General features: G+C 41.2%; 1 protein-coding gene across 2 annotated transcripts in view; it reads right to left on the bottom strand.

The window, feature by feature from the left end:
* Window positions 1-23,106, bottom strand: part of DNAAF9 (dynein axonemal assembly factor 9) — a 156,060-nt gene that overhangs the window by 56,299 nt on the left and 76,655 nt on the right. For both annotated transcript variants that reach the window (XM_072619757.1, XM_072619756.1), the window contains exons 16-21: window positions 23,018-23,063; window positions 18,338-18,449; window positions 17,783-17,853; window positions 12,660-12,710; window positions 11,192-11,279; window positions 2,711-2,814 (exon numbers count right to left, since the gene is read on the bottom strand). In XM_072619757.1, coding sequence (XP_072475858.1) covers window positions 2,711-2,814; window positions 11,192-11,279; window positions 12,660-12,710; window positions 17,783-17,853; window positions 18,338-18,449; window positions 23,018-23,063 — 472 coding nt within the window. The remainder of the gene's footprint in view (window positions 1-2,710; window positions 2,815-11,191; window positions 11,280-12,659; window positions 12,711-17,782; window positions 17,854-18,337; window positions 18,450-23,017; window positions 23,064-23,106) is intronic.

Genomic DNA, 23,106 nt, shown 5'->3' with positions numbered 1-23,106 from the left:
GGGGTGATAATCTGCTTCTGGAAATCAGCCTTGGCCCCCTACAAGATTCATGGATCAAAAGCTTTAAACATTTTCTGGGAGTTCTCAGAAAGTGGGAATGCTTTTACATGACCCTTTGCTCTAGCCCAGACCTCATAGCCAGCAAAACAACCTACTATCCAGTATATTCACTGAGAAGAAATCATTATATAAATAATATCTGACACCCACGGGCAAGCAAGGTATCTTGAGGTAGAAAGAGGAGGTGGCATGTGCTAGGTGAGTTAAACCAACACTACCATCCCTACCACCACCTCTCAGACCTAATGGAAACATCCTAAGACACCAAATCCAACAGCCTGGCTAAAGCAGTGCCCATCAGAGCAACAGCCTTACTTCCATCCTTCACCCTACACCCTCATTGAAGGAGGCAATCCCTAAGGAGAAAGGGTTTACCTTCTTTGACACTACTGCCAGCAATTACTGATTAATTGCCTCCAAATGACAGGTAAGCCTAAGAGCCCTGGGAACAGCAGTGGCTCCCAGAACACAGATCTAAGTTCTAGACTTGAACCTACAGTCATCAATTAGGGAGGCAACCCTTATGGAGATGCAACCTTGACAAAGTCCTAGCTTCCTCAACAACCACAGCTACTGAAGATCCAAAAGAGAAAGTTCTTGACACCAAAGCCATTAGAACTATCAAATGGTTCAAAATAAAGAGATTATGATTTTATCATATGATTTTATCACTGGAAACAGCATTAAAGAAGATGCAATATCATTTGCTACTTCCCCCTAAGAACCAAAGTACTGGTAACTAGAAGCTTCTCTGGGTGTTGTCTCACTCACTAGCATGTGAGCTTCTCGAGGGTAGAGACTGGCCTTCCTTTTCTACCTAATGTCCACAGCATTTAGAGCCATGCGTTGCATGTATTAACTGTTTAATTAACTTTTTTTCTATCATTTCTAAAGTTCCTCCCACCTATTTATAAAACTCCATTTTTAGAATTCCTTTCCAAAGAGACATGTTTCTATACTATTCCCTATAAAAATTCTCTTCCCAAACATGTCATTTATCCATCTCCATCTCCTTTCCAGAGAGCCATCTTTTCTTTTTCAGTTATGAATTTAACTAAGACCAAAGAAGAGATAAAGACAAGACATAAAGTGGAAGAGAAGAAGGATTCAAACACAAAGCTGCAAGGCCACCTCATGACCATCTTACTTTTCCAGCATTCAATGGATCATTTTTGAAGTTGTTCTAGTTTTTGTTCTCTTCCACGGATTTTCAACATGGTTCAATGACCTTCTCTTCCCCCTCTCTTTTTCTAGATCCACTGCTAACCACTCTTTCACCCCACAACATCCCCTGGAGAAACTGGGAGAAAGAAAAGCAAATCCCTTGTATCTGCTCTGCATAGTCAAGCAGAACAAATTCATACTGTCCTATATCTCACTGTGCTCCTTGAGCTCATCATTTCTCTGTCTGAAAGTCAAGAGTATTTTTCAATGATCTTTCAGAATGGTCAATCATTGTACTGATCAGTGTTCTTTCAAAGTTTTGTCTTTACGTTGATGTTATTGTCATAACATTATATATAATATATACAACATATAATGTAACATATTATAACATATATTATTTCCCTAGTTCTGCTCACTTCACCCTATATCAGTGCATATAAGTCTTCCCAAGTCTTTTGCAAACTGTCCCTTTCATTATTTCTTATGGTATCATATTTGAATACAAACATATACAGGGTATCTAGGTGATGCAGTAGATAAGAGTGTTGGATGCGGAGTCATGTCAGGAAGACCTGAGTTCAAATCTGGCCTCAGATACTTACTAGCTGTAGGACTCTGGGCAAATCACTTGACCTCTGTTTATCTCAATTTCCTCATATGTAAAAAGGGAATGATAATAGCACATAATTTCCAGGGTTGTGAGGATCCAATGAGATAATATTTGTAAAGCATGTTAAAAAACTTCCAAGCTTTTCCCCTTTCATTCTGATTCTTTTTTCACAACAAGATGAATGTGGAAATGTGTTTAATATGATTGAACACCGCTAACCTATAGCAGATTATTTGTTGTCTTGGGGAGGGGGTAGGGAAAGAAGGGAGGGAGAAAAAAATTTGGAACTCAAAATCTTATCCAAGTGAATGCTGAAATGAAAATTAAAAAACAAAGCAAAACTTCCAAGCACTATATAAAGACTAGCTATTATATACTATAATAATACCCTAATTGGACTCAATTTGGAACACAAAAGTACTGTCAATATTTTTGCACATAAAGGTCCTTTTCCTCTTTTTTATGACATTTGGGGGTTCAGGCCTACTAGTGAGTGACATCACTGGATCCAAGTATATGCAGAGCTTGGTAACTTAGTTGAGTCTAACCCTAACTTCCTTTCCAGAACGGCTAGACTAATTCATAGCTCCATCAAGAACATATTAGCATACCAGTTTTCCCACAACCCCTCCTACAATTGTTATTTTCCTTTTTTGTCATTTTTGCTAATCTGATGGGCTTGAGGGGGAAGTTCAGATTTGTGTGAATTTGCCTTTCTCTGATGAGTAATTTGAAGCATTTTTTTCAAATGATCATTAATAGCTAGGATGCCATTTTTAAAAGACTGCTTGATTTTATCCTCTGGGTCATATAAAAACAAATGATACAACAAAATAAAGACAAATGTATGTCTGGTAAAAGAGAAACACTTACCCCATCATAGAAACATATGGAATTCATGTGATTCTTAGAGATAGTGATACTTCCATAATGACAGTGGGAAAACAAAATGCCATCTGAAAAGAAGTAAAATTTTCCTGAAAGAAAGAGAGACCCCATTAGAGATGGTTTACCCAGGACTCAGGACTGTGACACAAATCCAGGCCAGCGATGAGTATGCTCTTTAACATGAACTATTCCTTCACACATCTGCTTACAACTTTAGAGTTTGCAAATTTCAAATTTATTTTCTCGGTTAAACTTCCCACAATCCTGAGGGAAAGGCAAGACATTTCACAGATGAGGAAACCAACACTCAGAGAGGTTGTGACTTCACCAAAGTCAAATAGTTATGAAAGAGGCCCTCAGAACTCAAACTCAAGTCTTCTACCCACAAACATAAAATTCTTCCTACTATATCATGACATCTCAGCTAGTAGGGCTACCCCAAGATGGAAAGGACATTAAGTTACCTACTATGTGCTAAGCACTTTCCAAATATTATATCATTTGATAATGAAGCACTTTAGTCCCATTAGCTTCAAGTATGTATTTAAAGTAACAACTTGCAGACAGTGTTATTTTGTATCTCATAAAACGGGTGAACTTTCATGGTTCCTGTCTTCTCAGACCTTACAGCCAGAGACAAAGCAATATAAACCAAAGAGGCACACAATGTAACAGAAGTGAATAATGTTGATCATGAAACAGTAAATGGGGAAGATATTTTCCTACCACAGTGCAAGGGGGAGAGACATTGTTCTTTCTTATAGGGGTTTCTTTTGGCCAGGATTTTAGTCTAGACTTTGTGGATATCTCTCTGTGAACTTCTGGTCAATAACTGGATTTGTGCATATGGATATGGATGATGGGTGTGTCACTTTGGGACCCTAGCTCCAGAAGGGATCAAATGAGCCCAAGCCCAGATGACTGGGTCAAGTGGGAGAACATCCATTAAAGGAGGAGAGGGGAAATAAACTAGCATAGCTCTGTAGATGCTCTGACATCCATGGGACACAGGTGATAATTAGGGGAATGATGTGTTCAGAATTTGTTGACTATCTTTTAGTTAGGCTAACTTGGAAAAGGTAGCTTTGGGGGCTTCTGGCTTCTGCCAGAAGAGGAGGTTCAGCAAATAGCAAAAGTGGCATTCTCAGGAATAGGGAGAAGGGTTAAAAGCAGAGTTCCAATAGGAAAATTCAAGATCCCCAACATCTGTAGAGTCATAAGGTCATGTCAGCAAGGCTTTCAAGGCCCAAATGACATGTGACATTGAGGAAAATCAAGACTCGGAAGAAATACTATCAAGATGTTGAATGACTTAATAACAAGTTGTAAGTAACAGAGATTCATAGTTTCATATATACACAGTCCTCTTCTTCGATTCTTTGTTTAGGGAAATGTCCACATTTGTTGATGTTTATAAATTTCATACTAATAAAAATAATTTTGAAAACTACCAAGTGATTGATGAAAACTTCAGTGTGTCTTGGGCCCAGGTATGGAGAGGGTATCCCTGAAAATGAGGCCAACTTACTAGTATTCCTTACACTCAAGAGCTATCTGCTTATACTTTAATGGAAAAGTAGACAGATGAATCTTTCTAATTTCCTCAAACCCCTCCAAATACTAAGCTAGTACCAGCTCCTGGACCATTTGGAGGACCACACAAAGGAATAAGAAGATTTGGCTGAACCTGAAGAAGTTGTCAAAGAAACCCACTTTACCAGATACCCTTGATCTCTTTCATTCTAGTGGTTACTCAATATTCCATTGCCAAACTGATGAGAAAATTATAAATCCTCAGATCTCCAAATCTGAAAACTTCAGAACCACATGATAATGTTAAGGTAATAGAACCATAGATGTAGAGCAGGAAAGGAACTTAGAGATAATCTAATGCAGCCAACTCATTTTATAGGTGAGGAGACTGAGGACAGGAAGGTTATATTGCAGATCCAAAGTCACCTAAGTTGTATCAAAAGTGGGATTTGAACTGAGGTTCTTTGACTCAACCTTATTCACTCTATTCTAGCTCAAACCATCCTGGAAATCTTCCATATTTCCCAGGAGAGAAGGCCATAAGCAGCTGCCTGTTCCCCACCTTCAGCATCTTCTCAGAAGTCACAACAGTTCAGAGGGAGGAGTTTCAACACCAGTGGCAAATTTAGCCCCATGCCTTCCTTTGAATCACAGAACCAGGGGAGATGAAGGCACAGCGCCAACCTTCACCAGGGACTGAGCTCAAACAAAGAGCAATCACCTCAGCCAGACTCAGGAGGCAAATGCCCTTCCCTCTATCACACAAACGGAAGAAATGCTTAGCTAAGAGGATTCAGTTTATCAAGGAGAACACTCCATCTCCCCGACATCTACATCTACTAGAAGCCAGAGACACGCTGATCCTTGTTTTATGTGCTAGATACATGAGGCAGCAAGGAGCACGGGGCCTGGACTCAGGAAGACCTCTATTCAAATTCAATCTCAGACACTACTAGCTATGTGACCCTAGACAAGTCATTTAACCTCTGCCTGACTCAGTTTCCTCAACTGTAAAAGGGGGATAATAATAGCATTGACCTTCTGAGGTAGTTGTGAGATCAAATGAGATATTAATTGTCAAATGAAGTGAACTCAGTAAGTGCTATGTAAATGTTAGCTATTATGAGTTTCAAATTCTAGTCTTGTTTTCTGTTTATTTTTGGTTTTGCTTTGTTTCTGTGAGGCAGTTGGGATGAAGTGACTTGCCTAGAGTCAAATAGCTAGTAAGTATCAAGTATCTGAGGCCACATTTGAACTCAGGTCCTCCTGACTCCAGGGCTGGTGCTCTATCCACTGTGCCATCTGGCTGCCCCTCAAATTGTGGTCTTAAGAGAAGTAGTTTGTATCAGAGTTTGAAAGAACAGTCTAAAAGAGGTCAATCTAGACCTGAAGTAGACATCTCTATAAAATTCTGACAAAACTACCTCTAGAAAAGAGAACTTACTACCAATTAAAGTAGTCCATTTCTGGACTGCTGTGATCAATGGATTCTCCTTCATCTGGAATTGAATGTCATAGGCTGTGTGATCAAGAAAAGAGAATGCTGGACTTGGAGTCCCAAAGACCAGAATTTGACTTCTGCTTCTAATCTTCAGTAGCTGTGTGACCATGGACAAACTGCTTGACTTCTCTCTGTATTTCAGGCAATGTTGATGAAGGGAGTTCTTGGAGACAAATTCCCTTACTGACACATCACAGTGGTGTGCAGGGCTCCTAAATCTGTCTTTTGGGCCCCATCGCTACAAATCCAGTTCTCCTTCCCAGTGACAACCTTCTAGCTATGAGAAAACAGTTATCATTCATTTATACAACAAGCTCTTGTTATATATGTTTTTGTTTATATATAAGCCTTTAAGTTTTGGGTTCTCCAAGATGAACATCTTAAGCTTTTTCTACTCATCTCCATATGGCCTGGCTGGTTTCAAGTCTCCCCACCAGAGTGACTACCTTCCTCTGTGCTCCAGCCTTGTCAATGGTCTCTCTAAAATGTGGCACTTACAACTGAATCTGACTCTTTCAATGTGCTCTGACAAGGCAAAAACAACTTAATTAGTACCTTCCTCATCCTAGACAACTATCCTTCTATCGCAGCGCAGCTTGAACTTGAGTTTTGGGGCTGCTGTAGCAGGGTATTCTATCTGAATCATAAGACCTGCGTTCAAACCCTTGCCTTCGTCCTAATAGCTAAGTGATCTTAGGGAAGTCACATAACCTCTGTGAGTGTCAGTTTCTCAATCTGTATAGTGAGGCCCAAGATTTGTTGTTATTGTTCAGTTATTGCAATCCTGCCTGACTCTGTGACCCCATGTGAGGTCTTCTTACCAAAGATACTGGAGTGGTTGGCCATTTCCTTCTCCAGCTCATTTTACAGATGAGGAAACTGAGACAGAGTTAAGTGACTTGCCCAGGGTCACACAGCAAGTTAAGTGTTTGAGACCAGATTTATCAGGAAGATAGTCTTCTTGACTCCAGGCCTGATACTATCCATGCCCCTAAATCACTCACAGGTCTGTAATGAGGATCAAATGACCTCTAAAACCCCTTTTAGCTCAAAAATCTATGATCTGAAATGAAATAATGTATGTGAAGTGGAATATATAATTTATTATAATCTTCAGAGTATAAATAGGTGTCTAGCCACATTTCTCCCATCCTATACTGGGTAACTAAATTCTTGAGTCTAATTGTTGGACTCCTCATTTTATCAATCCATTCCTACTAACCACCGTCTAACTATTTAGATTTGGTCACAATACCAAGGCTGAATATCTTTTTGGATTCTGATTTGGTCATTCAACTTGTCATCCCTCCCCACCATGTCTCTGTGTCATCTACAATTTGATAAACATTACACCTATGTGTCCAAACAATGCACACCTGGGGGGCTTTTTGGTGATATTTGGTTCTGTCTATAAGCACAGCAAAAGCAATTCCAGGCACACAAAAGAAAACAAGAACATTGATCATGAGGGGAATCCTAAATGATGGGTATGTGCTGTCCGGCACTCACATTCACACAAATGGATTGATGAGGAAGAGAAGTTGAAGCTTCAGGACAAGACATGGGATCCCTGCCTCATATCTGACTCACTGACCTTGTGTGTGCTTAATGAAAACATGAACCCTTGCATGGTCAGTATTTCCTTTTCTCAGACTCTAGTGAGCTTCTGCTTTGGCCTGTAAGTTCCCCAAGAGTAAGACCCAGGGCCATGTGACTCTCACTATATTGCATCCAGCACAATGAAGCCCATGTTTACTAAAGGCCCAGTTGGGATGAGAAATGATGAGGTATCCAGGGACAGCCCACACATCTTACAAGGTAAGTATTAAACAAGGTAAGAGATAAACAGAGTCTGAAGCAAATGGACATCAGAGAATCCACATGTATAAGCACACATCTAAGAACCAATGAAGCCAGATAGCAGGGATCAGGGAAAATGGACAGGGTTTTCTGCATACAGGAGGTGCTCAGGGACTGCTAGGGAGCTCATTTCCACAGCCAGGCTGCTGACCTGGGGTCAAGTAATAATCCTATTTTGGGGTAAGAGCTTGTCCAGGAAGCTATTCTGTCATTCCTGGTCTTGAGAATCTCCAACCTTGTGGGTCAGAACCCTTGTTTTCCTTCTCAGTACCACATGCCCCCGAAGCTTCCTCAATTTACCTTGAATATGCTTCTGTGTACTGTCTCTCAGTAGAATGTAGCTCACTGAGGGAATTTATTTTGTTTTTATGCCCACCCCAATGCTCACAGCAGTCATATGAGAAATAAATTCCTGTCGAACTGAACTGGGAAGGAAGATTCCTTCCTTACTGTTGGATATCCAGGAGGCAAAGTGGCAAGAAGTTGGCCTATATCTCCTACCAGTTTCCTGATGGTAGGACCAATGGGAGGGAGGGAGAGAAACTCCAGAATAGAATGGCTCCAAGCTCCAACAAAGAATCCAACAATTATTCAGTAGATTCAAATGATAACAACAGATGCCATTTGTATAGAGCTTTAAGATTTACAAAGTGCTTTATTGACACAACCTCATTTAATAGAGAGCTGTTAGCAGCTCACCTTATGGGAAGAGACCATAGAAAAGCTTGCTGTGTGCCCAAAGGAGCTTACTCTACAAGGAATAGAACATTTGGGAAAGTTTGATAATGTAGTTGAAGAAGTTCCTCCCCAAGTTTCTTAGTCACCTTCTGGCTAAAGAGCATTAAATATTGGTTCAGAGAGCTGATGAGCACAGCCTATGTTCTGCCTCCATAGGAAAGTCCCCTTCTCTTCCCTTGGGCCTAAAAGAGTCAGCGCGTAAAAGCAGAGGAATAAAAGACAAAAATGTCATATTGAGAAGGTCCACATTCTGCCACTTATTGCTTGGCAAGTCTCTCCACCACTATGTGCCTCAGTTTCTCCAGCTGCAAAAAGAGGGAACTAGACTAGAAATACTGAATTCCCAATCACCCAAATTAGCCAAAACAGCAGGTTTTCCTTTTGATTAGGGTTGGAGTTATACCCCCCTGCCAAAAGATGAGAGCAAACTTATTTCTTGAATTCTCTGCAGAAGGACCTAGGTCAGGGGCAGGGAGGGAGAGGTCCATAAAACGTAGTCCCCCATGGATACAATATACTGCATATATCACTAGAAATAGTTGCTGCATTTGGTTTTGATGAACTGTTTTCCTTTGTTATAAGGGAAGGCTTCCTGGCTGGAGTTAGGGGGAGGGATTCATTTGGAAATGACTATGATGTAAAAAGAAAAGGCATCAATAAAACATTAATTAAAAACCAATCAAATCAAACAGTTGCACAGTCCCTTCCTTAAGGTGCTCAGAACCTCGTAGAAGAAATGATGTGTACATACATTAATATAGTACAAAATATCACATAATAAATAGAGAGGCACAAACTAAGAGCTTTGAGAATTCAGAGTGCAGTAAGATCATGGCTGGCTGGGAGCCAGAAAGGAAAGTTTCATAGAGGAGGTGACATTGAAGTGGACCTTGAGAGCTGGAGAGGATTTCAAAAGGTAGCAATAAGGAAGGGGAAGCAAAGGCATAGAGCTAATGATAAAAACAGCTAACATTTATACAGCCCCTACTATGTGCTGAGCACTGTGCTTGACAACTATTATCTGGTTTTATAGATGAGGAAATTGTGGCAGACAGAGGTTCAGTGAATGGCCCAGGATTACCCAGCTAGGAAGTGTTGGAGGCCACATTGGAACTGGAGTCCTCCTGCTTCCAGGCAGTGTGTTTGAAGAACAGTTCAGCGTCACTGGAGCATAAAGTTCTTGGGGGTGAGGTGATAGGGCAAGAAAAGCAAACTACCACCAGACTGATGGGAACTGTGGTGTTTGGTGTCTTCTGATGGGCACAAGTTCATGGGCACAAGTAGGGCCTGGGGGCTTGGGGGAAAGGGGAGCAGTCTGTCTCAGGTATGGCAACACCGAAGAACTTGAAGGGGAACCAAACATGGTGAGGAGACATTAACGGTCAGCTATCTGCTGTCAGGGAGGGAGTGTTCTCTTCTGATGTCAGCAGGCTTGACTGCCCACTACAACCCTTATACAGTGTGGGAAGCCTCGGCTATGGGCCTCTCTTCTCAACCAGGGCATCCATCTATCTTGTGCAATGAAGACAGTATCTCAGAGAGGGCTAGTTAGTACCGCAACTATACTCTCATGGCCCAGGTGTGCACATCATGCAGATCTGTCCCAGAGCCCAGGCTGCCCTCTGTGCTAAGGGTGGTGGCCTCCAAATCTTCCCTGTGATAGCAGGTGGCCCCAATACACACATGGGTAACCAGGGAGACTTGGGAATCTGAACAAGACAGAAAACCAACTTGTTAGAAATGCCAAAAAGAAGGTCTTGGATGACCCTCAGGCCTATGCAGGGACTACAGAAGGGGCCAAGTCTTATTGGAGAATGCAATATGACACAATAGCAATTGTTTTCCTAACAAGACTCTTTGCTAATGAGGCGCACACTTCCCTTGGCAGATCTCCTTCCTAAATATTATAATTGGCTGTGCCACGCAATTATACAACAGCATCTGTGTTCTGCCTGTTACCTGCTATTTATAGGCTGTAGTTACATTTGAAGGCTGTAAGCCTTTACTCCAGGATCCTGGCCCGGATCCTGCCTTCTAAGGTTGGACCAAAAGACAGCAAGATTTTCCCCGGACAAAGGAGCGCACTCCATTACAGTCAGAGACTTTTAATAGACATCTTTAATGAGCAGATTCTTTCTGATTTTTCTTTTATAGGGAAGAGAAAAGGTGAACCAAGTCAGCTAAGAGAGGTCAAAAAGCTTTAATGAAGAAGGACATTTGTTATCAGACAGAATACTTTCAAAAGGAAGAAGAAATTACTGAAACTGCCCAGAATGGTCTTACTTTTTTGGGGAAAACAGATTTGGTGAAGGGACTAGATGTTCTCCAAGGAAGGCCCTCTCATTTTGGGCCACCTTAAAAGAAAGGTCAATTTTATGTAGAATTAAAAAGCAATGTTGCAAAGGTCACTGGTTCATGTTAGGGCTCTCATTCTGAAGAGGTCAGTGTTGGTCTCTAAGCAAAGTTCACTGAAGTAAGAGAAATTCTTTCTCCCACTTCATCTACTTTGAGAGAGAGAGCTTTCTGATGACAGGCCCTCACCCAGAAGGCCTGTCCAAATATCCAAATTGATCATTTATTACAGTTTGGACTTAGAAAAGTCACTTACTTTTGAAAGCATTAATTTCTTTGTTGCACAACAGGGATGATAATCCCTGCCTGCCTCAGAGGGTTGCTGAGACAATCAAATCCTACAATGTCTTTGAAAATGCTTTTGGAATGATAAAACCTTACATCCATGTAAGTTACTAGTAATCATGCTCATCACACCTGAAAGAGATGGAGGTCCAACAGTTAATCAAACAAGATTGTCCCCTAGGACAGTCACTGCTTACCTTCCTCCGGCCAGGCCTGTGCATTGCTGGAATAAATATATGCTTTATCTCCTCCTGTCAGGAGGGGACCCAAGAAAGACTCATCCTCCTAAAATTAAAAAAGGAAAAGAAATACCATTCACTCCACTAAATCACACTTCCCCAGATGACTTCCACCTCTGACAAGGTCACTTCCCCCATTCCTGGATCAAGCAGCACAACACTCCAAAGCTACCCTTACTTGTACTCAGAAGCCACCTAGGGTACTACAGGGTAGAAGGATAGAGCAAGCCAGGCCTGCTCAAACTAAGGAGCCAATATCTTCTAGTAAGGCTTATCCAGTAGGAATCAATCGTCAATTAGCATTTTGCTGAAGGATGCCTGGAGGGAGATCCTTTGCTTGGGAGGAAGATGGATGACACTCAATCTTCTGACATACTAAGCTACATGTTAGCCTGAGGAATTGTGCAGTATGGTCTTTGAGGGCCTCAGGAATAGAAGTGAGGAGATCAGGAGGGGGCAGGCGATAATATCAAGACAGAAGAAAGGGATGGAGAGGACATGTGGTAGCCATCCAGCAGGGATGTCCTTAGAGGACCTGACTTGAAGGGCTCTAAATTTCCTAATGGAATAGCTACTAAAATATGCCCAAATGATAGAGCAAAGAAGAATTATTTAGATGGGAGCAGGAGGTGCTCTGGAGCCTTGAATGAAAAATATGAACCCTGCAAAATGTTCATTCCATACAGCAGGGCAAGGAACAGAGGATTAAAGGAAAAAGGAAATCCAACCCCCCCAGGTCCCAAGTCTGTCTCCACCCCCTGCCAAGATAGGAAATGATTGCTGGGGTCACTCACTCCGCATACTCAACATCAAATGCATTTGGTGCCAGGGCACTGCGCTTCAAACAAGGTCAGACTGCCCAGAGTGGCTGACTGACACTGAGAGGATAATACATGTGGTGTTATTACTGAAGGATATCAAACACACTTTATACTTAAGAATGAACACACTCTCACCCCAGACCCAAAAGCCTGGAGATGAATGTATTCCCTTTTCTCATCTTCTATATGAAAAAGGAGGGGAGACGGCAGCTGGGTGTCCTGGTTGTAAAAACCATCTATTTTTGTTTGACTTGCAGAACCCTGATGCTGCTTAGCTCCCAGGTCCATCAACTGCTTTCCTGGGCCCATTTTCACTGTGCCCTGTGAGAACAAAAACCTAAGAAGCAGAAAGGATTTCCATTGTTTTCCCACCATTAATGACTATTTCTGGACCTCCCTGGAAGGGGAATAGGGCATCTGAACAGGAACTGGAGACAAGTAATCATTTCTCAGTAGCTCTCATTCTGGCTGAGTGAGGGAATAATTTAGAATTCTTGCAGATTTAATCATTTATACATTTGGACCGATTATTGGAATTTTCCTTTGACTAGCAGTTCATTTGTGGCCCTAAGTGTGTTACTATTTAGAATACAAACATTACTCACCTTCATCAGGAGCTGTGCTTTCTCAGACAATTTCACTTCATTATCTTCCACCTGTATGCAAAATAATGCCAACTTTGATATTTAGTATTTCACAACTAAAATTGTAAGTATATTCACCTGCCTTGAGAACAAAGCTTCTTAACCTGACTTCCATGCACTTCTTTAAATAAATATTTTGGTAGCTGTGTGCCAGTAGAACCAGTTTCCTTTGGAATGCTATGTATTTTATTTTACACATTTAAGACCATTTTCTGAGAAACTGTCCATAGTTTTCACCACACTTCCCAAAGAGTCTGTGACATGAAAAAAAAAAAGAATCCAAAGAACCCCTGCATCAGAACAATGTTTTCTGGAACATTTGAGGCCAGGGCTTGGGAGCCCCTTTTTCATGGGTTCCCTGGCACCCACAATTAGACAACTGGGGCAATACAGTTCTTCAAAGTGGAACTTTTAAATCAAATGATGTTCTCAAAAGGGAATTTTTGTAAGAGGATGTTCAGTCTTAAGAAGATGAGAAGCACTTAAAAAACCAAAACATCTTTTGAGAGTCAAGGAGACTGTTACACACATTTCAGAGTTTTTTCTTCTCATTTAAACCTGTGATTCTTTTTTTGTTTTTGGTCACATATGCACTTAATTTTTCCAAATTTATTAATTTATTTTTCAGTTTTCAACAGTTACTTCCATAAGTTCCAAATTTTCTCCCCTTCCCTTCCCCCTCTCTCCCCAAGACAGCATGCAATCATATATGGGTTCTACATATCCATTCCTATTAAACACATTTTCACATTAGTCATGTTGCATAGAAGAATTAAAACGAATGGGAGAAAACATGAGAAAAACAAAAGAAAACAAGGGAGAAAATAGTCTGCTTCACTCTGTTCTCCTTTCTCTGGATGTGCATGGCATTCTGCAGAGCCCTTTGTAAATGTTTTAGGTCCTTGCATTGCTGTGAAGGGTTTAGTCTATCAGAAACAGTCCTCACACACTGTGGCTGATACTGTGTACAATGCTCTCCTGGCTCTGCTCATTTCACTCAGCATCAGTTCATATAAGTCTTTCCAGGTTTTTCTGAAGTCCTCCAGTTAATCATTTCTTATAGCACAATAGTATTCCATTACATTCATATACCACAACTTGTTCAGCCTTTCCCCAATTGATGGGCATCCCCTTGATTTCCAGTTCTTGGCCACCATAAAGAGAGCTGCTATAAATGTTTTTGTACATGTGGATGCTTTTCCCATTTTTGTGATCTCTTTGGGATACGGTCCTAGAAACGATATTGCTGGGTCAAAGGGTATGCACATTTTTGTAGCCCTTTGGGCAGAGTTCCAGATTGCTCTCCAGAATGGTTGGATCAGCTCACAGCTCCACCAACAATGAATTAGTGTTCCAACTCTCCCACATCTTCTCCAACATTTATCATCTTCCTATTTTGTCATGTTAGCCAATCTGATAGGTGTGATGTGGTATCTCAGAGTTGTTTTGATTTGCATCTCTCTAATCAATAGTGATTTAGAGCATTTTTATATGACTATAGACAGCTTTCATTTGTTCCTCTAAAAACTGAGTGTTCATATTGACTATTTATCAGTTGGGGTATGACTTGTATTCTTGTAAATGTGACTCAGCTCTCTGTGTATTTTAGAAATGAGGCCTTTATCACAGACACTAGTTGTAAAAATTCTTTCCCAGTTTTTGTCACACTATGTTTCAGTTTTCCTAGCAGTCAAACCTATAATTCTTTCAACATGTTAATTGCTATGTGTAGTACTACCAGGTCAAGACCATGAGAACAGATAAAGAAACTAACTCTGGAGTGACCTGTCTGACTGCGTAAGGGTCAGGGCAGTCACATTTTCATGAACCTAAGCCACTAACATTTTGGCCTAATTCCCATGGGGACAGATCTCATGACGAGAATTTTCACAATGTGTATCTGCAGAAACATGAGAGACTCTAAATAAATTCACTCTGGATCTTAGAATCACTAAATTAGGGATCTTAGTCTAAGACAAGAGCTCTTAACCTTCTGTGTCATGGTTCTCTTTGTTAAGTCTGGTGAAACCTCAGGACCCCTTGTCAGAAAATGTTCTTAAATGATTAAAATGAAATACATAAAATTACAAAGGAAATCAGTTCTACTGAAATAGTTATAAAAATATTTTTTAAAAAACAAGCTCAAGTGTCCCAGAGTGGAAATCTCCAGACTTTAAGGATACACATACAACTCCAATGAGTGCAGAATACAGTTCTAGTATCTTCAAGTTAAAAAGGACCTGGAGAACATGGAGGGGTTCAAGAAGAAAGCATGTAAGTAAACACAAGTAACTATGGCCACGGGGAAAATATAAAACACTGGGATTAGTTAGCACCAGAGAGAGGAAGAAGAGGCCTAGGCTGAGAAAGGGATTTATTTAATTTAAAGGTTTAAATTCAAACCGTGTTATGCTGATAATTAATGAATTTTTTGAAAAACACTATCTAGTTTAAACTTTCTTTAAATTTCAGCCCAATCTTCCTCCATTTGGTTCAAATTAGTGAAGTCAAAGGATCACAGATTTAGAGTTCTCTTGGACTTGAGTGATCATATGCAAACTCCCTAATTTTACAGAAAAGAAACCCTAGGAACACAGTGATGAAGTGTCTCTCCAAGGTTGGAACTGGAATGACTCCCTGCCTCTTAACTGCCCCTCTACCCCTCCCTAACTGTCCCTCACTGCCTCACCCTTTAAAGTCTGTGGCCCTTGAAGACCTGGGAAGTGTCACTGATTGCTTGTACAGGCTAGAGAGGGGAAGGGATTTACCTTAGGCCTCCCCAAAATGAAGCACTCCAACCTAGGCTCAAACCAAAGTCTCTCCTGATCTAAGCTTCATGTTCCGTCTCTGGCTTCACACTTCCTTCACTTACCATGAGCGCTTCTTATCATTAGACCTTTTATATCTCCGGGACCTTAGATCAACTTTGGATCAAAAGTCCCAGGAAGCAATCTTCTTTCTGGAGAGACATCTATTTGCACATTCATCAAAGCTAGATAAAGGATTCTTTACTCTGATATTTCAGAGCAGCTACTCTGTTTTGTCACACAAATAGATGTTGTCAGAACTTAATGAATATGGTTCGTAATGGGGGAAGGGTAGGTAAGATAGCCACAGAATGGCTCTCAGATTCTAAATTCATTCCTGATTCCATAAGCTGGAGAAAAGCAAAAATCGGAAGTCAAGCAGAACTCACTAGGTGCTTTATAGTCATGAGCTAAATGATGCATGTCTGTCACCATCTGCATGTGTACCCACCAGGGGAGTTAGGCTATGAATTTGTCATGGTCAGCGAAGTGTGCTGGTGCAGCATTTGCAATCAGGCACAGGGGAAATTGTATCAAAAGGGAAACCCAACAATAGATGTTTGCCCTCCAAGTTTGCACATCTGGAACTGGGTCTGGGATGACCCCCTACCAAATCCCATCCCCACATTCTTGGCTAAAATCACTGGATAAAACAAAGAGACAAAATTGTGAAGTCCTGAGGCCACTGAAATCCCCCACCCATCCAACCCCACCCCCTGCTCCATGTGTTTCTGTGTCAACATAGTAAACATATCCCTGGAGAAAAAGGAGTAGTGATAGAGAAGAGGGAGACAGAGGCAGGAAGAAAATATGGCTTGTGGGAATTTTGTGCAGATGTTTTCTATGTTGGGGGTTGGCTTGGTAGAGGTCACGGCTACCAAAATGGGAATGTGTAAATGTGTGCAGAAGTGGATTCTGTGGAGAAGCTGAGCTGCTCCTACCCTGCCCCTCTCTCCTGTCCAGCAGAACTAGAGAACTGGCTGGGGCTAGCAGTCTCAATAGAGAGGTTGTTCAATTTAGCAACTGAGTTCCACAGAAGATGAGGAACTTTCCCTAAAGATCTTTAAAGGGAAGATGCATATGGTTGGAGGCTGGAGATGGAACACTGCCTAAAGACAAGAGAATACCTTCTCGAGATCTTCATTATTTTGAAAAGCTCCATAATTCCTTTCTTTGTCAGAAATTATAAGCAATGAATATATTCATTGCAAGAATAAGCTCAAAATATGTTCAAAGTTAGGAATTCAGATTATAATGCCCTGGCTTTACAGTAACTCTAGTGGTGATACAGGGTATATTAAGCTCTAATCACTTAAAACTTCTCTTAAGATTTTTGAGATGCCCTGTACAATAAAACAAAACACAGACTTTAAGTGTGGCACCATGCTTGGATCAGTTTCAAAAGCACATATTCTTAAAAGTCACCCTTTCAAATAAAATAACGGCATCTAGAGCTGGAAGGGGCTTTGAGAATTAGTGAGAGACAAGGGACATACTGAAGGCCCCATCCACAAGAAGCAGCAGATTCCAGGTTCCTGTCCTCGTACCACAGCTGCTAATGGAGCTCTAGGAAACGATCCGGCAAATCCATGTAAATAAATGCGCGTTCTGGGCATTAGCTGGGAGACCTTTCCCTCTTGACTAAATCGTTCCGTTGTTGTTCTCTGTGCCAGGAGTTGCTGGATGGAACCACAGCTGGAGTGCCAGGCAAGGAGTCACAAAGACTCGAGTTCAAACCCTGTCTCAGACACTTAGTTACAAGCTGTGTGACTCTGGACAAGTCAGTCATTAACTCTCAGCCTCACTTTACTCACTGGTCAGACAAAGAGATTGTACTAGATGGGCTTTGAGGGCTCTCAGTGATCCCAAGGACCCCAGAGCAGATGACTCTGGAGCAGGCTGTGAACTGGGAGCATCCCAAGCAGGCCGAGCCAACAGATGCTCCTGCTCACTTGGCTGCTTCTAGTTCTTAATAAATATTTAGATGCTCTCCAAATAGTCTGATAAGCCTAGTTGGGAGAAAACAGACAATAAACACTTGGCCGGTCCCTCCTATTGAAGGGATAACACCAGTAGTTTCCACAAAATCTCTGCTGCGAAAATGCATGATCCAGTTTAACCATTTACCAAAGGAGGTTGCCTAAAATATGACCACTAGGGCAACTAATTAAGGATTTGATGGTCTGTCACTTGCCAAAAAGAGGTTTCTCTCTGATGCTCTACACAGTGTACATCACATTTCCAATTTAGATAATTCTTAATTTAAATAATACTGACCAGCCATGAGCAGAATCTTCTGATGGGTGCAGTCAGAATCATGTAGCTGGTTTCTTCGTTAACACTGCCATCTGCAGGGAGACCGAAGAAATCCAAGTCACTCAACATCACACATCTCAGCCTCATCCCCTACCCACTCCATCTTCCCTGGGCTACCCAGGAACACAAACATCACCTCGTTCCTCCTCTCCACTCTAAGAAGTGGATGGACTTTGGTGTCCTTTCAAAGTAAAGTTCCTCCAGTCTGGGGCTTTCCTGTCATGTGATCAGACTGGTTTTGTTTTGTTGGGTTTGTTTGTTTTGTTTTGTTTTTTAACCACAAATGGAAGCATATGGGTGATAACAAGATGGGTAGTTAGTCCTTATTTTTCAAAGAAGGCTTTATTAATCCTTTGTTAATACTGACATATTACTAACAGTGATATCCCCTTCCTCATTACAGAGTAAAGTTAGATATACCAAGCCAACATGATGGCCCTGTCTGGAAACGTCTGCCTCGCACTCTGCACTTGCAGTTTTAGCAATACTTTTCAACAGACTTTATGAAACACTTACCCTTTTCTTTAACAAGGATCTGAGATGTCAAGAATGATTCTGAGAAGACTATAGACCCCAAGCATTCTTTTCCTCCCATCAACTCAGGGATGTCATATACACTCATGGAGGCCTGCAATGAATGATAAATCCAACATCGCTGAAGAAATAATCAAAAATCTTTAAGAAGAGACTAACCTTGTGAGATAAATAGTAAAATACTAACCCCATTTTACAGAGAAAGAAACTGAGGCCAGGGAATTAAGTGAATTGCTATGATCACAGAGTTATAAAATTGTGAAGAAGTAGACTCAAATTCAGGCCTCCTGACTTCTAAGAAGAAAGTTTTTCACATCTTATTTGAATAAAAATAAATATCAAAAGTAGAAAAGAGAGGAATCTCATAAATAATTTTTCACATGACAATTAATGTAGTAATTTTCCAAATGTTTATCCACCTACTATCCCTATACTCACCTATACACAATATACTCAGAGATCTTATTTTAAGATGCGTGGCAAACATTCAGATCATTACTTTATCCCCACCCACCCTGACCTGCTCCCCGCTCTTCATCTCGATTTGTCTCTCAAGGGTGTCCCATGATATCAATGTTTGGCTTGTCTTTGACTCTTCCTTTTCCCTCCTTTCTCATATCGAATCAGCTATGAGATCCTACTGCTTCTGCCTCTGCAATGTCTTTCGCATCTGCCCCCTTTCTTTTTAAACTCTCCTGGTCCAGACATTCATTACCACACACCTGGACAACTAGCTTCCTAGCAGGTCAGCCTAGATTTCTAGTCTTGGTCACCTCAAATTCATCTTTCATGGAGCTGCTGGATTTCTCTTCTTCATATGTCGATCCAGCTACGTCCCTATGCTGCTCAAGACCCTTTAATGGCTTCCTGCCAACTAAACAAAAACCCAACTGGCACTCAGAGACCTTCATAGTCTGGTGACACATAACTTTTTCAGGTTTAGTTCCTATCCATGTGTACCACGTTCTTGCCAAAATGACCTAGTTGCTGCCCCCTGCTTTCACCTCTGGGCCTTTGTTCATACTGATTCCTATACCTAGAATAGTTTCTTCTGTAATCTCCATTTTTTAGCATCCTTCCCCTCCTTCAAAGCCTAATTTGCATGTTACCTCAATGAAATCTCTGCCCTGATCTTCCCAGCAACAGTGATCCCTCCCCCCTCTTCAAATTTGGTCAAGAACTCAGCCTGTACGAATGTATGCAAGGATATATGGCCTGTAAGGGTATGGCGTTTTGTATGACAATAATTTGCATATGTGCTTTGATTAGACTGTGACAGAAAAACAAGGTAAGATTTTGCACCTCTTTTCTCATCTAACAATAGTACTCAACATATAAAGAGTTCAGAAAATGTTTGCTCAGGTTAAGCTCAAAAGCCTTAGGAGGATTAAAATAAAATCAGGGCGACCCAGAGGCAGTCAATTCCCCAACGTCTAGAAAGAAAGAGCTAATTTATTAGCCGAAAACTAAAGGAGATGAATACAACAATGTGGTGGAGAAATCTGGCAGGAGAAGAAAGGCAAAATAACTTGTGACTGAACCCTGTGTGGACATGGAAATCTGATAATGAGGAATGACATAACTGGCCAGTGCCTCTCCTGACACTACCACACCCTTCCTTTCAAAAGAAAACCAACTCAGAAATGGGTTTAAAAAAAAACAAAACATCTCACAAGGAATGGCAATTTCCAGTCTGGTTAGCCATGAAGCTAATAGAGGTTAGAGTTAAGTTTAGATTCTAAAATCTCTGACTGTCCTCCATGGGGCCTTCCAGTCTGAAGAAGGAAGGGAAGTGATGTCCAAAGGAACCACTCATTTCTCTTAGGCTCTATTTTTCTTCAATGGAATGTACACTGGCTGAAAGTAAGAAACAATGGTGAATTCTTTCTTTAGCTTCTTACTGAAATGTACAATAGTTTGATACGCTGATGTGTATATTTTAATTAAATCTTTGGTTAAGGATTAAAAGCTACAAGGTGATGAGGTTTATCTACAATTCGTTTTAAAGAACCAAAAGTTATTTGACAAAGCCAACATAACCAGTGGGTTGTACTGATGGGGTACAGAGTTTGGTAACCTCCTTGAACTCTTCTTGAATCTTGCCACTTAATCTGGCTTTTCATAGCCAAATCTGTTACCCTTAACCTAGCTCAGTCTTCCATTATCTGTTACCTCAGGATTAGCCCACCTGCTTCCCATCCCAGTCCTCCATAGTCTGATTGCTTCCAGTTGTTTCCCACCCACCCTTGATATTACATCAATAGTTACCCCCATCCCATCAAGATCCGCTTTAGATCCCTCCTTCCAGACTACTAGACTCTCCCAGTTTTTCTGTATATAAATTCCATCTCACTCAGATTCAATCCAGCTCTGATTCTGCCTAGCTGAGATTCAATCTGGGCTGCTTGTCAATACAAACATCACAAATGCTTAGGTTCCAGTCAATCCACTATGGTGAATCTTTAATAAACTTTGTTTTACTTTGGCTGAAAGAAGGCTTCAGTCTAATTTATTTGGCAGGACCCAGCATGTTGGTATTTTGGGGTCCCGAGCACCCCAAACCTCAACATTATGGTTCCCTGACCTCATCAGTGCCTCCTGTTTTCTGCATCAGCAGGCCCAACCCACAGAACCTCAGAGGTCAAAGGGACTGCAAAGGCTATCTAACCCAACTCATACATGACCATCAATCTCCTCTTCAACCTTCCCAACCTGTGCTTATCCAATCTTCAAGACCTCTGGTGAGGGGGAACCCACAACTCTTCCAAGCAATTCACTCCCCTTGGAGAGCTCTGACTATTAGGAGGTTCTTCCTCACATCTAGCTTAGATCTGTCTCTTTATAACTTCCCTCCCCTTCCTCCATGCTTTCAGTTCTTCAGGCTCATGTGCCACGAACTTGGAGCCATTCACTACCCTGGTCTTCCTCCTTGTCAATGTCCTTCCTGAACTGTGATGACCTGAACTGAACACAATATCCCAAATGAAGTCCGGAACCAAGATACGGGATCATGTGACCATCACTTCCTTAACTGCTTGTCAGACTGATCTTTTCTATTAGTTTGTGGTCCTCTTTGGTCCCCAGATCTTTTTCAGATGAGCTGTTATTAAGCTATTTAGGAAGCTCAATCAAAAGAGATCAAAAGTGAGGGCTAAGTAGTCAAAGAAGGCTACCTGGAGAATAGTACTCCTTGAGCTGGGCCAGGAAGCATGGCTTGAAATGAGAAAAGGGGAAGGTGGCAAACAGAACAATACTCTCTTTTTTCCATCTTTTTTATTTGCTACTACTAAGTAGGCAAACTGACTGAGGAGTCTGGAGCTGGGGTTATCTAAACTTGTAAGAGGACCCCAACAGCCAGGATTATCAGTCTTTCAATTATGAGAGCAAAGGAAATAAGACTGAAGTGGTTTCAAAGGGTCAGAAAATATCAACAATGTAGGGAGTCAATAACAATGCAGGCATCGAACGTGGAAGCATCTGCTGTGCCTTCTCAGGCCCTTCAGCTTACACAGGCATGTGGCCTTTAAAAACACACACGACAGGCTTGCCATTTGCCAATCAACTGAAGGGGCCAGAGTATTCAGCCTGGAGAAGACAGTTTGGATGTGTGTGACAGCTCCTCAGGCGGCCACAGAACCAGGACTAGACTAGTTCTGTTCAATCTCTGAGGACAGAGCTAGAAAGCATGGCAAAAAGTTGCAGAAAGGCAGATTTGGCTCAACCTAATAGTTAAACATGTCCCAAAGTGAAGTGCTCTGAGTTCCCATCACTGTTCAGCAAAGGCCACATATTGTAGGAGGTGGTTCCTATTTACACTGAATGACATGACCTCCATGACTTCTTCTGACTTGGACTCTGGGCAGGGCTTTGACTTGTTTTTTTCCACTGGTGGGGATGGTATTGCACTGAATCATCTATACTTGCTCACTTGTATACAAGGGGCACAGATTCGGACAACAATCAACTACAGCTAGAGTTCATGCTTTGGTCATGAAACAGCTGATTTAACTTAGACCACAAGTCCTTTATTTTGGCCCAGTCAGCACCATGGTCTAAAACTCTAATTTAATCATTACTAGTCAAAGGTATAATTGCTGTAAGAACATGCCACAGGCTTCCAAACCTCATGGAGAGAAAGCCTGAAGATTGATTATCTGGAAGGGAGGTTTAATACCAATGATTTTTCTAGGAGAGGAGATTTTCCCCATTTCAGGAATTTGCCTCACCTACTACTAACATCTTAATGTGCCTGACCATCCTGCTACTGAAGATTCATCATAATTCTCACAGAAGGAAAACTAGCAAAGAAAACTAGCAAAGACATCATATTTCTAAGAAGGCCCTGAGGCTAAAATTCCTGGATATATCAATCACCATACGGTTTTTTAGCCCCAAATCTCTAAGTAGCCTCTACTAGCCTCTAAGTAGTCTAGATGCCTGAACAAAGTAAGTAATATGTAATGCATTAAAGGCCAACTGAGCCACCTTCCTTCTCTTAAAATCATTTTTCTGTATTCTCTGGAAGTCTAAAGACCCTATAATGTATGGAATGTGACCCCACTATCTGACATGGGAGTTATTTTCTACAATAAATCCTAGGACCCAATTTAAGAATTGCAGATGCCTACTCTAGGATGGCCCTCCTTTAGTAGTTTTGCTTACCGTTTTAACAGAGTATAAGCTGTCTTCATTATCCAGAGGTACAATTCTGGAGAAGGGGGGAAAACACAAAAGTGGTTAATTTTATGCTA

Source organism: Notamacropus eugenii, chromosome 6, assembly GCF_028372415.1.
Source record: "Notamacropus eugenii isolate mMacEug1 chromosome 6, mMacEug1.pri_v2, whole genome shotgun sequence".
Lineage (NCBI taxonomy): Eukaryota > Metazoa > Chordata > Mammalia > Diprotodontia > Macropodidae > Notamacropus > Notamacropus eugenii.
The sequence above is the reverse complement of the archived record's forward strand: the minus strand, read 5'-3'. Positions and strand labels throughout refer to the sequence as shown.